Raw genomic sequence first — 15,581 nt, 5'->3', positions numbered from 1 at the left:
GCTCAGTGGGTTAATGATCCGGCGTTGCCATGAGCTGTGGTGTGGGTCGCAGACGCGGCTGGGATCCCACGTTGCTGTGGCTCTGGCGTAGGCCGGTGGCTACAGCTCCAATTCGACCCCTCACCTGGGAACCTCCATATGCCGCGGGAGCGGCCCAAGAAATGGCAAAAAAGACAAAAAAAAAGTAGAAAGTAAGCTTAAAATGCTTATTCTGTTTCAAACATGTGTCATGTCAACTTTGAAATTCTCTTCCAATTTTGTAAATAAGAGTACTTAAGAGTATCTAAGGAGATTTTCACTTTGCATTTAAAAGATAGAAATTATTTTAATAAGTTAATTTAATGACATCAGCAGTTTTTCATTTAATAATGCATGTGTGTGAATGTGGACCTGAACTATAGCAGCAGATCAACAGGGATGGTCTCAGAATGAGATCATTGCAACTAAGTAGCATTTTTAGAGTCATTCTTTTTAATTAGGCTACACTGGCCGAAAGAGCCAATATTTCACTTGTAAGAAAATGTAATGTATATTATGAATGATTATCTTTGGGACTTTTACTTAATCCTTAAAATATACTGTGGGCTTTTGATTTTTGTTTGTTTCCTGTTTGCCAAAGATATTCAATTCTTCAAGTATGCTTTTTTCTATTTTTATTATAGGAGTATGCAAGAAAAGCTCTTGATTTTCTCTGGGAAAAAAGACAGCGAAGTAGTAATTTAGTGGGCGTGACCATAAATATTCATACTGGAGATTGGGTACGAAAAGGTATGTAAGGTGGGCTTTTCAGTCCTCAAAATGGTTGGGAAAAAAAGGATTTTTATTTGTTAAAATAGTCTTTAGGACAGAATAAAACATAATTTCTCATAAGGTCACTAGACTTTTAACCAATGTAGCAAGGTTTTCTTTGGTGCCAAATAATGGTACACTTAATCTAGATGACTTAGTGTCCTATTTCATACCTTATAGCATTATAGACAGAGGGTATAAATATAACAATACAACTAATCTCTTCAAGAATTAGTGATCAGAATACCTCAGCCATCTCACAGCAAGATGTAGTTAAGTGGAAATCTGTATTTGGTAATATTATCACCAATCTTTTTTTTTTTTTCTTCTACCTTCAGACATAGCACGGCAGCTAAGAGTGTAAACTCTAGAATCATGTTGGGCTTTAAGCTATGGTCTGATCTTGGGCAAATTATAAATTGTATAACCTCTGGGTACCTCTGAATCTATATCCATAAAACGAGGGTGATAGCGTACACTTCATGGAGTCACTGCGACTGAATGAGTTAATACAAGGCACTTGGAGCCGGGCCCGGCACATGCTGTGCTTACTGTGACGTTAGTGCTCACTAATGTGGTGTTAGTCCTTTGTTAATAATTTCACTTCCAGGAATCCAGCCTGAGGACACATGTAAAAATTAGAAAATCATATGTTCCTAGAAGTTCCCGTTCTGGCTCAGTGGTAACAAGCCTGACTAGTGTCCCTGCGGATGCAGGTCCAATCCCTGGCCCCCCCTCAGCGGGATAAGGATCTGGTGTTGCCATGAGCTGTGGTGTAGGCTGGCAGCTGTAGCTCTGAATTGAGCCCTAGCCTGGAAACTTCCATATGCCGCAGGTGCGGTCCTAAAAAGCAAAATTAATTAATTAATTAAAAAAAAATTTGCTCCCAAAGATATTTATCAGATAATTATTTGTAATAGTGGAAAACGTTGAAACAGTCTAAGCGATCATAAGTGAAAGAATAGCATCAGTGTTTGAAGATTATTTTACATCAGTGTTGGAGTATTAACTTATTAAACTGGATAATGAGACAAAGCATATAATAGTGTAATATAAATGAACAGCATATGGGATCTAACAAGAATATGATTTTATCTTTATAAGATAGCTTGTAAAACAGGCATAGGTGAATGGAAACTATCTTGTTTACACATTTCTCTATTTTTCTAAGGCTTATGTTATATATAAAATAAAAAATAACTGCCTATATTTAAATAAATGAAAATGATATAAATGTTATTTTGACATATTAGAATAAAATGATTGCCCCAGGGAGTTCCCTTTGTGGCTCAGTGGTTAACGAACCCAACTAGCATCCATGAGGATGCAGATTCGATCCCTGGCCTCACTCGGTGGGTTAGGGATCTGGTGTTGCCATGAGCTGGGGTGTAGGTTACAGACGTGGCTCACATCCTGCATTGCTGTGGCTCTGGTGTAGGCCAGCAGCTACAGCTCTGATTCAGCCCCTTGCCTGGAAACCTCCATATGCCGCGGGTGTGGCCCTAAAAGACAAAAAAAAAAACCAAAAAAACACTGCCCGTATTCACTATTGTCTAAAGTTTCCCAAGTTTTATCTGAATGGTTCCTTCCTGAAACTCATCTGAATCCTGGCCTCAGAATTCTGTGATTTCTTAATTATTTTTTTAACCTACTTTGAAACTCAGATACCAATTAAGTAATCATAATTAATTTTGAAGTAATTATAATCCTTGGCTTATGACATTCTCATCCTCAGCCTATGCATGGCCCGTGTTATTTAGTCATTTTAATGATGTAATAAGCACCCAGGAGTTCCCGTCGTGGCTCAATGGTTAGCGAATCCGACTAGGAACCATGAGGTTGCAGGTTCGATCACTGGCCTCGCTCAGTGGGTTAAGGATCCAGCGTTGCTGTGAGCTGTGGTGTAGATCGAAGATGCAGCTTGGATCCTGCATCACTGTGGCTGTGGTGTAGGCCGGCAGCTGTAGCTCCGATTAGACTCCTAGCCTGGAAACCTCCATATGCTGCTGGTGTGGCCCTAAAAAGCCAAATAATGATAAATAAATAATGTAATAACCAACCACAAGTGGACCATCCTTTCATTTTAAAAGCAGCTAACTTGACAGCATATCACTTTTACATATGGTCCCTGACTCTCCCTACCTCTTGCAGTCACACACCTCTGCCTCCTCTAACTGAAATAGCATCATTGTTATCTTGTGTTGATCATTCCCTTGCTTTCCTTTTAATAAAGTTTTATTGCATCTTTGTGTATTAAATAAATTTTTTGTTTTGTTTTAAACTTATGAAAGGGTATCATGTCATATGCGACCTTTTGAAACTTTTCACTTAAAATTATATTGCTAAAATTCTTACACATTATTCTTTTTTGACTGCTGAGTAATGTTTTCTTTGGACAAATAAACCATGATTTATGAGCATTGAGATTGCTTCTAGGATTTTACTTTTGTATATTTTACTCTGTGAATATTTTTGTATTTCTTCTCTTGTACATGTGTAAGTTTCTCTTGGCTATATATCTAAGAGTGGAATTTTTAGAAAATAGGGTAAGCTAAAGTTCAGCTGCAGGAGGTAAGCTCAAATTGTTTTCTGGAGTTTTATACCTTCACTCTCAACATAGACGAGATCTGTGGATCAGCATCCTTTGTTTGCAGCACTTTGTATTGTCAGACTGAAAGACTTGGCCAAATGGGTGTACAAACGATTTCCCATAGTGGTTTGATTTACATTTCTTTCATCATAGGTGATGTTGAGCACATCTTCATATCTATTGGCTATATGTGTTTCCCTTTTTTTCTTTTATGGATGTTCTCATATTTTGTCAATTTTCTATTGGGTTACTTCTGTGTGTATATATATATATATATATATATATATATATATATATATATATAAAATTCATACCTATATGATACTTATGATCTATGTGATACCTGTCCTTTGAAATTTATCAAAGTTTTCTTTCTGGCCTTGCACATGGTCCACTTTTGTATACATTTCAAGTGTGCTTTCAAAATGTATATTTTCTGGAGTTCCCGTCATGGCACAGCAGAAACGAATCTGACTAGGGATCATGAGGTTTCGGGTTCGATTCCTGGCCTCTCTCAGTGGGCTAAGTATCCGGCGTTGCCCTGAGCTGTGGTGTAGGTTGTAGACATGGCTCAGATCTGGCCTTGCTGTGGCTGTGGTGTAGGCCAGCAGCTACAGCTCTGATTTGACCCCTAGCCTGGAACCTCCATATGCCATGAGCGTGGCCCTAAAAAGACAAAAAAAATAAAAATGTGTATTTTGTACTTTGGATACAGAATTCTAAATATGTCAGTTTGCTCAGTTAATAATGTTGTGCAGGTCCTTGCTAATAAGTTTCTGTTTACTTGACTTCTTAAGAATTAAGGGAGGTGGGAGCTCCCACTGTGGCACAGTGGAAATGAATCCAACTAGTATCCGTGAGGATGCGGGTTCGATCCCTAGCCTTGCTCATTGGTTCGGGGGTCTGGTGTTGCCATGAGCTATGGTGTAGGTCGCATACATGCTCAGATCCCTTTTTGCTGTGGCTGTGGTGTAGGACAGCAGCTGTAGCTCTGATTCGATCCCTAGCCTGGGAACTTCCATATGCTGTGGGTGTGGCCCTAAAAAGCAAAAAAAAAAAAAAAGGCGGATAAAATTCTGACAGTGATAGTGGACCTGTGAACATCTCCCCGTAGTTCTGTTCTTGCTTCATGTATTTGGTTGGGAGCATTCATTTAAATTTGTTATTTCTTCTTAGTTGAACCTTTCATCGTTATGCAGTGACCATCTCTAATAATACCATGTTAAAGTGTTTTGATCTGATAGTAATATAGCTTCTTCAGCTTTATTTTGCTTAATACTTGCCTGATAAGTCTTTTTCTATACTTTCAGTCTTTGCAGGTGCTCATACCATATGTGTAACTTGTGTAAAAATTTATGGATTTTTTTTTTATAATTTTTTTTATTTTCCCACTGTACAGCAAGGGGGTCAGGTTATCCTTACATGTATACATTACAATTACATTTTTCCCCCACCATTTGTTCTGTTGCAACATGAGTATCTAGACAAAGTTCTCAATGCTATTCAGCAGGATCTCCTTGTAAATCTATTCTAAGTTGTGTCTGATAAGCCCAAGCTTCCGATCCCTCCCCCTCCCATCAGGCAGCCACAAGTCTCTTCTCCAAGTCCATGATTTTCTTTTCTGAGGAGATGTTCATTTGTGCTGGATATTAGATTCCAGTTATGAGTGATATCATATGGTATTTGTCTTTGTCTCTCTGGCTCATTTCACTCAGGATGAGATTCTCTAGCTCCATCCATGTTGCTGCAAATGGCATTATGTCATTCTTTTTTATGGCTGAGTAGTATTCCATTGTGTATATATACCACATCTTCCGAATCCAATCCTCTGTCGATGGACATTTGGGTTGTTTCCATGTCCTGGCTATTGTGAATAGTGCTGCAGTGAACATGCAGGTGCACGTGTCTCTTTTAAGTAGAGTTTTGTCCGGATAGATGCCCAAGAGTGGGATTGCGGGGTCATATGGAAGTTCCATGTATAGATTTCTAAGGTATCTCCAAACTGTTCTCCATAGTGGCTGTACCAGTTTCCATTCCCACCAACAGTGCAGGAGGGTTCCCTTTTCTCCACAGCCCCTCCAGCACTTGTTATTTGTGGATTTATTAACGATGGCCATTCTGACTGGTGTGAGGTGGTATCTCATGGTAGTTTTGATTTGCATTTCTCTTATAATCAGCGATATTGAGCATTTTTTCATGTGTTTGCTGGCCATCTGTATATCTTCCTTGGAAAACAGTCTATTCAGGTCTTTTGCCCATTTTTCCATTGATTGATTGGTTTTTTTGCTGTTGGGTTGTATACGTTGTTTATATATTCTAGAGATTAAGCCCTTGTCAGTTGCATCATTTGAAACTATTTTCTCCCATTCTGTAAGTTGTCTTTTTGTTTTCTTTTGGGTTTCTTTTGCTGTGCAAAAGCTTTTCAGTTTGATGAGGTCCCATGGGTTTATTTTTGCTCTAATTTCTATTGCTTTGGGAGACTGACCTGAGAAAATATTCATGATGTTGATGTCAGAGAGTGTTTTGCCTATGTTTTCTTCTAGGAGTTTGATGGTGTCCTGTCGTATATTTAAGTCTTTCAGCCATTTGGAGTTTATTTTTGTGCATGGTGTGAGGGTGTGTTCTAGTTTCATTGCTTTGCGTGAAGCTCTCCAGGTTTCCCAGCAATGCTTGCTGAATAGACTTTCTTTGTCCCATTTTATGTTCTTGCCTCCCTTGTCAAAGATTAATTGACCATAGGTGTCAGGGTTTATTTCCGGATTCTCTATTCTGTTCCATTGGTCTGTCTGTCTGTTTTGATACCAGTACCACACTGTTTTGATGACTGTGGCTTTGTAGTATTTCTTGAAGTCTGGGAGAGTTATGCCTCCTGCTTGGTTTTTGTTTCTCAGGATTGCTTTGGCGATTCTGGGTCTTTTGTTGTTCCATATAAATTTTTGGATTGTTTGTTCTAGTTCTGTGAAGAATATCATGGGTAATTTGATAGGGATTGCATTGAATCAGTAGATTGCTTTGGGTAGTATGGCCATTTTTACAATATTGATTTTCCCAATCCAGGAACATGGAATATCTTTCCATTTCTTTACATCATCTTTGATTTCTTTGATTAAAGTTTTATAGTTCTCGGCATATAGGTCCTTTATCTCCTTGGCCAGGTGTATTCCGAGGTATTTGATTTTTGTAAGGTGCAATTTTAAAAGGTATCGTATTTTTGTATTCCTTTTCTAATATTTCATTGCTGGTATACAGAAATGCAACTGACTTCTGAATGTTAATCTTATATCCTGCTACTTTGCTGAATTTATGAATCAGTTCGAGGAGTTTTGGGGTTGAGTCCTTAGGGTTTTCTATGTATAGTATCATGTCATCTGCATACAGTGACAGTTTGATCTCTTCTCTTCCTATATGGATGCCTTTTATTTCTTTGGTTTGTCTAATTGCTGTGGCTAGGACTTCCAAAACTATGTTGAAGAGCAGTGGTGAGAGTGGGCATCCCTGTCTTGTTCCAGATTTGAGTGAGAAGGCTTTCAGTTTTTCCCCATTGAGGATTATATTTGCTGTGGGTTTATCATAAATGGCTTTGATTATGTTCAGGAATGTTCCCTCTATACCCACTTTGGCGAGGGTCTTGATCATGAATGGACGTTGGACTTTGTCCAATGCTTTTTCTGCGTCTATTGAGATGATCATATGATTTTTGACTTTTCTTTTGTTAATGTGGTGTATGATGCTGATTGATTTGTGTATGTTGAACCATCCTTGTGAACCTGGGAATTTATGGATTTTTAAAATCCATTTTATCAGTCTTTGTCTTTTAATTGGTAGATTTGGTGATACTTACTGTTATTTATGTATTTGGACTTATACTGTCTTAATTATTATTTCAGCGTGTCTCACCTTTTCTGTGCTTCCTTTCAATCCTTTTGTTTTTAATGGAAACCTGTATTTACCTCATAGTAAGACATGAACTTCAGTATGCTCTCCTAGCCTTTGGTCTCCCTCTGCCACAACCCTCATCCCCTGTTATGTTGATACCATATAGATATTTAGTTCTTAACCATTATGAATATGTTTTCTCATTTTTCTTTTGGTCTTAGTGGCCACCTCCCTGCCTCTTTCTTTAAAAATAACAAATTTTATTAAGGTATTTGGTTACCTATACTTTGTATATTTCTTGCAACCTCTTTTAGATTTGCCTCTCTTCTATGTTTTTATCTCAAACTGTTTTCAGTGGCTTTGATAGCTTCTGAAGCCTTATATACTTCATGGTAATTTTATTATTCTTTTATATTTCAGTGACAGTTTAGCTGCATGTAAGTTTCTGTTTTAAGTTATTTTCTTTCAGGTCTTTGAACATACAACCCTATTATCTTCATAATCTTCTTAAAAAATCTATTCTGATTCTTATGTCCTTATTTGTTATCTACTCTTTCTCTGGAATATCAAGATTATCAAAGACAATGAGAAATTTCTGAAAATGTCGCAATAGGTATAGATGTAGAGTTATCTTTATCTCGCCTTCTGGTAATCTCTGGGCCTTGTCAATTGAAAATCTTTGTTTTTAATTATTGAAAGTTAACCTTTAAAAGCCATTTTATACTTTTCATTTTTATTTATCTTTTTGCAGTCCCTGTTATTACATGAAGTCTTATAGTTTGCTGATTTGTTCCTCAGCTGTTTCCTAGGTGCTGTGTTTCCCATCTATTAGGTTATTATGTTACATTTTTATTCCTAATTTCTTATCAATTAAAAATATTTTTCTTCTCAATTTGTATTGCTAATATCTTCCCTATCTCTTTAGTGTGTTTATTAGACTACTTTTAAATTCTTGGTTTGTCTGTTCTAATATTTTCTTCTTCTTCTTCTTCTACTCCAGTACTTTCTTCTTCTGTTTAAAAAGTCACACCCCTTCAATGTTTTTGTCCTATAAGTTCATTTCACTTGTCACCTACTCTGTGAGAAGATCATTTCCCAACCCTTACCAGCCCCAATGATCCTAGGGATGGATTCTCAGAAGTTTTTGTTGTTGTTGTTTTCGAATACTTTTTCTATTATTAGCGTATAATCGATTTACAGTGTTGTGCCAGGTTCTGCTGTACAGCAAAGCAACTCAGCCATATATATATAGATAGATACACATACATATGTACACATTCACACACACATTCTTTTCTCATGTTAAGTATTTCCATCATAGTGTATCCCAGGAGACTGGATATAGTTCCCTGTCCTGTACAGTAAGACCTTATTGTCTGTCCATTCTAAATGTAATAGTTTGCATCTGTTAACCCCAAACTCGCAGTCCATCCTACTCCCTACCCGCTCCCCTTTGGCAACCAGAAGTCTCTTCTCTATGTCTGTGAGTCTGTTTCTGTTTTGTGAATAGGTTCATTTGTGCCATATTTTAGATTCCACATATAAGTGATATAATATGGTATTTGTCCTTCTCTTTCTGATCTCAGAAGTTTTTGAAAATACCAGTACCTGAACTAGAGATTCTTATTTGATTGGGCCTGGAATGTGCCGTGGGTATAGGGATTTCTAAGATAACAATTGTAATTAAAATTTAAATTCTAATTCATCAGCCTTTAGAGTTTGGGAGGGAAGAGGTGAGGAAGAAAGAGAAGGTCTCAAATTAGCTCCCATCTCTTTTTGAGTTCAGTTCTTTATATACAGGGCTTCGTCACTGCCCTGATTTTACTCCTGAGGATACCTGGAGCATAGATCTGAGTTGTGGCAGGTGTGGGAAGAGATGGTGTATCTTAAGGCAGTGACAGAAGAGACGCATGAGGAAAGCTCCAGCGGTTTTTCTGCTACTTGATCCTTTCATAGCTATGCTTGGCTGCCGCCTGCTCTAGAGTAAAGCCTCCCTCACAACCCCCCGCCAACTTCTTAACAGTTTTCTTATAACTATTTTCTTTCTTTGGTCCTCTATGATGGTCTTGGGAGAAGTGAGCAATTGTGTTAGCTTCAGCAATCCAAACAGCAGCAGTGCTGTCTTCGTGTCTGTTATAACTTTAAAGGTTGAGGTCCATCTTATTAAGGATTTATACCCTGATTAAGTGTATAATGATACCAGCTAGTGCTTCCTCTTTGAAGTTCCTCACCAAGAAAATGAGTTTTAAAGAATTTTTAAAGCCAGTATCTCCTGCTTTTAAATAAGATTTCTATAACCAATTTTGCAAAGCAAGTTTTTTTTTTTAAGTACAATTATTGGCAAAGGTACTATTACTCATCTAGTAGGGTTAATATTTCTGTAAATGTGTAATTTTTACTTTCAGCAGTTTTATGTTTAGACTGATTTTTCATTCTTAGTGTACTAGTACCCTCACTTGTACTCCATAAAGAATTGTTAGGACTTGTTTAATAAAGAATCACATTTACCTATATTTTCCATAGATAGTGGAGTTGGAGCAGGGATTGATTCATATTATGAATATCTGCTGAAAGCCTATGTCTTGCTTGGAGATGACAGCTTTCTGGAAAGATTTAATACAGTAAGTAGGTCCAATTTTCTATTTAGAACCAATTTAAGTTGCAAAATTTTGGTAGAAACTCAATTACCTGAGTGGCATTATGAAAAATAATTTATTTTTAAATGTGTAATAGTTTTTTGGTGAGTGTTCCCTGATGATACTGGACAAGAGGACAGAGTAAAAAACTACATACATTGTAAAAATTAGTTTACAAAGTAATTTCATTTTCATCTATTATCAGAAGTTTTATGATTTTCCAGTAAGTAATAAAATATGTAGATTTGAGGTTTACTTAATCTTCTATAGAGGGAAGATAATTTATTGGAATAAGTTATTAGTTAGCTTTTCCTTTCGATTCCAGTTCTTTTGGGAATAGTTTGGAAGTTTGGCCTAGTTCTTGATCACACCGAGTATTCAGGGCTTTGGACACTTGGAGAAAGTAGTTAGTATTCATTTCAAAAGTCTTAAGTCAAGGTCAGACCCACAGGCAGATTTTCAGAGGAGAAGGGCAGGATTATTGAACTGCCTAATAATCCTTGGTTGGATTGCCTTTTTCTGTGATTAAAGCAAACAAATTAATTACAGTGAATTTAGCAGCTGTGTCACTGAATTATTTTTGAAATAATTGACCGTTTCTTCACCTACCTATGAGTTCACCCACATTACTGTGAGACAGTCTAATGGCTAGAAGTATGGGTCCTGCCTGGGTTTAAATCCTGGTTGTACCACTAGGTTTGTGACTTTGGGCAAGTAACTTACACTGTTTGCCTCTCTTTCTCACCCACAAAATGGGAATACTTGGTACTATTTACTGAGAGGATTAAATGAGCTGATGCATATGAAGTGATTAGAAGAGTGCTTTAAAATCTGGCAGGGAATCAATAATAGTTATTAAATGGCAGATGAGTTAGGGGAAAAACTAATAAGAGTCTTAATAAGTCATCAATTGGATACTATTACAGACATCATTTATGAGATTATAATAAGATTTTCTTGAGGTGAATGAGGACAGATCTCTTTTGTTGGTTTGTTGCGTTCATTGACTCTTAATAGCTCAACCTGTTGTTGTCAAGGCTGAGAAATAGCTAGAAGATTAAAAAAAGGAAAGAGCTTTTAAGACCCTAAAAGGCAGAAGTAGCAGACCATAAGTGTGACAACAGTGATTAGATGCCTTAGTCTAGGTAGTGATGAGCAGCAGAATCTCATGTTAGCTGAGAAGGGACCAAACTTCCTAGGCAAAGGGGAAAACGAGACTAATTCTGTGACATAGAAGCCTGTAACTATATTTTAAAAGTGGAAGAGTGTCCTTGGGCCACAAGGGCTTCATAACCTTTCAATAATCCCACGGGATAGTGATATTCAGACCTATACCCTTCAGAAGGTCACGATATATCTATAATCTTTAGTATTCTGCATCAGAGTTTAAGAACATATATTTTAGAAAGATTTCCATCTAAAGTAATTTAACTCTTTATTTCCATGGTTAACTAACAATTATTTAGCAAATGTATTCGTGTGTAAATTAACGTTTAATTTCTTCACAGCGTGATTTCATGATATGCTGTCTTTAGAATAGCACATCTTTTATCATCTACTTTCATGACCACCTATTGTGATCTTTTTTTAGCACTATGATGCCATAATGAGATACATTAGCCAGCCACCTCTTCTACTTGATGTGCATATCCACAAGCCAATGCTGAATGCTCGGACTTGGATGGATGCTTTGCTTGCCTTTTTTCCAGGTTTGCAGGTAAAAAAACCCAACTCTTATTCTCTTAATGTTAAAGTGATTATAATTAAGTGCATTTGCCATCTCTAAAACTGAATTACCAAAACCCAGAGTCACATTTCAAAATCGTATTAATCTACGTTTTTCTGTTTGTATAATGATTATAAAGTCAACTCATATTTTACTAGGTAATTTTGTTATTGTCATTTGCTAGGTCTTAAAGGGGGATATTAGACCTGCTATTGAAACTCATGAAATGTTGTATCAGGTGATAAAAAAACACAATTTTCTACCGGAGGTAAGTAAGCACATCAACTTTGACATTTACATATACCATAGGTTGCTAATTTAAAGGTAGAAAATGCCGTCTTCAAGGTTGTTTTGTTCTTTTTCATTTTTCCTCGTTAAATCGTTTAGTATATTTTTAGTTATACAATATTGTACATGTTTTTCCTTTTGCTTGTGTATTAAGAGAACTCTAGGATAATGCTGATAGTTTATTAATCTTATGTTTAAAAAAATTCCCATATTGATATTTCTCAACCTTTTCTAGTCCATACCATTGCTTATTGTCTCATTCTAACTTTTACAAATAACCACCAGCTACGGAGATTTTTTATTTTTTATTTTCTAAAACTTTTTTTATGAAAACAATACACATTGAGTATATCCTTGCTGATCACACATGCTCCCTGGAAATTTGGAAATGTTAGCTCTTTCTTGTGCTGATTAAGATTATTATTATGTTAGTAATAAATATTCTTGCTAGCTTGATATGGTAAGATTTTAATGGCTTACTTTTTGGCTTTCAAGAGACGGACCATTAAAAATTTCCAAATTTGTGTATGGCCTTGTTCTGTACTTGCTTACTGACTATCCTTTGTGAGACATCTAAGCATCTCACCAATTTAGAAGGCTTCCTAATGTGTTTGTTTCAGAAAGTACAGTTTTATTAGCCTTCAGATGAACAGGACTATACGTGGCAGAAAATCCATATTCAGTGTAAACTAAGGTTTGAACTAAATACAAATGAGGTTTTATTTGTCCCATAAAGGTTTCTCTTTTTATTTTAATAATTTTTAACTAGTTGACCCTATTATTGAACACATTTAAGCGAGGCAAAGTTTTCTTTTTAAGTAATACCCTGTCTCATTCCACAGGGGATTTGACTCTCTTGTGAAAGAGAGCATATGCTAAAATAGAAATAAGAGAATGAGCGACTTAATGATTAAGGGGAAAAATGGAGATAAGAAAAAAGAAGAAAACACAGTTATGTAAGGCCATCAAGACCCATGTAGTGGCATTACTGAGGTCGTAGTTTTTTATAAGCTTCCTAATAGCCAGAGTGACCATTTAAAAAAAAAAAAAATTACTTTTAGTTGGTAAGAACAGCAGCCATCACAAAAATGAATTGTGATTTTTTAAGCAATGAAAATTTTCATTTTATAGATGAAAATTGTTTACCTATTTTTACTTAGATTTAATTTATATACTATATATTCTAGAACTACTTGTTTATTGTTTTAAATCATACTTTATTTGTATATTGTTTTGTCTAGGCGTTTACCACAGATTTCAGGGTGCACTGGGCTCAACATCCTTTAAGGCCAGAATTTGCAGAAAGTACCTACTTCTTGTATAAAGTAAGCTCATTGACCTCTCTTTTTGCTGTTTTGCCCCCATTCTCTATTGGATATCTCACTGTCTTATAGTAGTAGTGAGGGTTTTTAAATTCTCATTTAATGTTATAATGGTTGGATATATGGTGGTTCTTTTTAAACTAATTCATAGTTATTGAAAGGTGCAGGACTTGACATCTAAGTTTTATGCCTTTTCAAAATATTTATTAAAATTTCTTTAAAAAGAAATTTTATATTCTAGAAATGCTTCCTAAAGCATGGCTCTTGCCTTCTTTTTTAAAGCTATGTTATATAATATAATTGATTTATTCAGCTTAATGTATATATATAAATGAATCATGGTGATTGCTGAAAAGACCTTTTTTTTTCACCTAATATTTTTTTTAGTTAAAAATCTTTTTTGTTAGAGTATAGTTGGTTTTCAGTGATGCAAGGCCAGATACTCCTAGTGGAAAACATAGGCAGAACGCTCTTTGCCCTAAGTCGTAGCAACATCTTGTTTGATCCACCTCCTAAAATAAGGACAATAAAAACAAAAATAAACCAATAGGACCTAACTAAACTCAAAAGCTTTTGCATAGCAAAGGAAACTATTAAACAAAAAAACAACCCACAGAATGGGAAAAAAATCTTTGCAACCAATGCAACCAACAAGGGCCTAATCTTCAAAATATATGAAAACTCTTGCCTTCTTTCAATCAGGCAACCTTTCTGGGCATTAAAAATTTCATCTAAACCCTAAGGTCTAGAATTGGACAGCATTCCAATTATGCATGTAAGAAATTCATAAAGGAGATCTGTGGCTTATTTTCAGAACTGGGTTCTCTGTAACTGTGTGTTCCAGTGCCTGATACAAGGCCCGACACTTAGTAGATACTCAAGAAATACTTGATAAATGAATGGTTTTGTGGTAATATATAAGCTATCTATATGTATACATATATTCTCCTTTTTAACAGGCTACAGGAGATCCTTACTACCTTGAAGTAGGGAAAACACTTATTGAAAACTTAAATAAATATGCTAGAGTGCCTTGCGGATTTGCTGCCATGAAGGATGTTCGTACTGGAAGTCACGAGGACAGGTAAGCAATTCCTAACCTCCCCTTGCCTCAGGAGAACTCTGAGACAACGCCAAATGTGACTCTTAGAATTCGGAGAAGCTTGATGCTTTTTACAAAAGGTGTTTGACGCCGCAAACCTGAGTTTATTGTGCTTATTTAATTCTCTTGAATAGGCTCATTTTAAATTGTTTGAAAACTTTGTATTTTACCATAGTGCCCGGCATGTGGTAGGTGTCCAGTGATTTTTAAATAGATAAATAAATGATTGTTAACCATCACAACCTTGGTCTTTAGAGTATTAGGAAAGTTGGAGTTTTCTTCTTCGTTAATAGTTTTTTATGCTATGAAAAGAGTTAGACATTATCAAGGTGATGATGAATGATTTGGATTATGATTCCTGTTCAGTCAAGAATTCCTCAAAAACAGCATTGTGGTTCCTTAATGTGTGTATTCTTATTCTTTGGCTGATGTGGGGGGCTGGTGAGGACCCTTGGCAGTTTTTGTTTCATTGAATACTAGAGAGATGAGGTGACATGAAGTATTCAAGAGACAAAAAGCATGCTTTGGTTCGTGTGATATTCACAGATGTTCCACTTATTCCGGGATCATTTACTTTTAACCACCCAGAACATAGTAACACATCTCTAAATGAACACTAAAGTTTGTTTGTTCCTTTGGTTAGCAAATGGTCATTCCGCAAATATTTACTGAGATGTCTAAAGTGCCAGAGTTATACTAGTTTTTGAAGATGAAAGATGTCTTTTCTACCATTCAGGTCACTGGGACAGGCTTTAAAACACTGTGTAAATGCTATGAAACATATTAAGGAAATGTGATAGTCACTGAAAGGGTTTTGAGCATCCCGTGTCCTGAAGGATGAGCAAAAATTAGAATAAAGAAAGTAGCAATAGGCGTTACAGACAGGAACTAGGGACAGGTACAACACTCATCATCCACTCACAGAATTGTCCCTCAGCCCTTCTCTCAGAGGATTTAATAATAGTTAATTAGGCTTGGGACCCCCTTCCCTGACCATAGCTGCTAAGCAATGGATAGGTTTCTGGAAGCAGGTTTACAGTAAACAGCAAGAAATGAAAGCAGATGTCTGGTATTTATCTGTTAACATTTACTGGCTGCTTCCTACATTCCAGGCATTCTTCTAATTAAGCACTCTCTTTGTTTAACTCATTTGATCCTTCCATCAACCCTCTGAGGTATAATTTCTATTGTGGTCTTCATTTTATAAATGAAGAAACCAAGGCACAGAGAGATTAGGGCTCTTGACCGAGAT

The 15,581-nt window shown here is 36.2% G+C and overlaps 1 protein-coding gene across 2 annotated transcripts in view; it reads left to right on the top strand.

Moving 5' to 3' along the window:
* Positions 1 to 15,581, top strand: part of EDEM3 (ER degradation enhancing alpha-mannosidase like protein 3) — a 76,981-nt gene that overhangs the window by 35,280 nt on the left and 26,120 nt on the right. For both annotated transcript variants that reach the window (XM_047754281.1, XM_047754280.1), the window contains exons 8-13: positions 663 to 768; positions 9,779 to 9,876; positions 11,483 to 11,608; positions 11,802 to 11,885; positions 13,147 to 13,230; positions 14,187 to 14,311. In XM_047754281.1, the coding sequence (XP_047610237.1) occupies positions 663 to 768; positions 9,779 to 9,876; positions 11,483 to 11,608; positions 11,802 to 11,885; positions 13,147 to 13,230; positions 14,187 to 14,311 (623 nt within the window). The remainder of the gene's footprint in view (positions 1 to 662; positions 769 to 9,778; positions 9,877 to 11,482; positions 11,609 to 11,801; positions 11,886 to 13,146; positions 13,231 to 14,186; positions 14,312 to 15,581) is intronic.

The sequence above is a fragment of the Phacochoerus africanus genome, chromosome 11 (assembly GCF_016906955.1).
Source record: "Phacochoerus africanus isolate WHEZ1 chromosome 11, ROS_Pafr_v1, whole genome shotgun sequence".
NCBI lineage: Eukaryota > Metazoa > Chordata > Mammalia > Artiodactyla > Suidae > Phacochoerus > Phacochoerus africanus.
The sequence above is the reverse complement of the archived record's forward strand: the minus strand, read 5'-3'. Positions and strand labels throughout refer to the sequence as shown.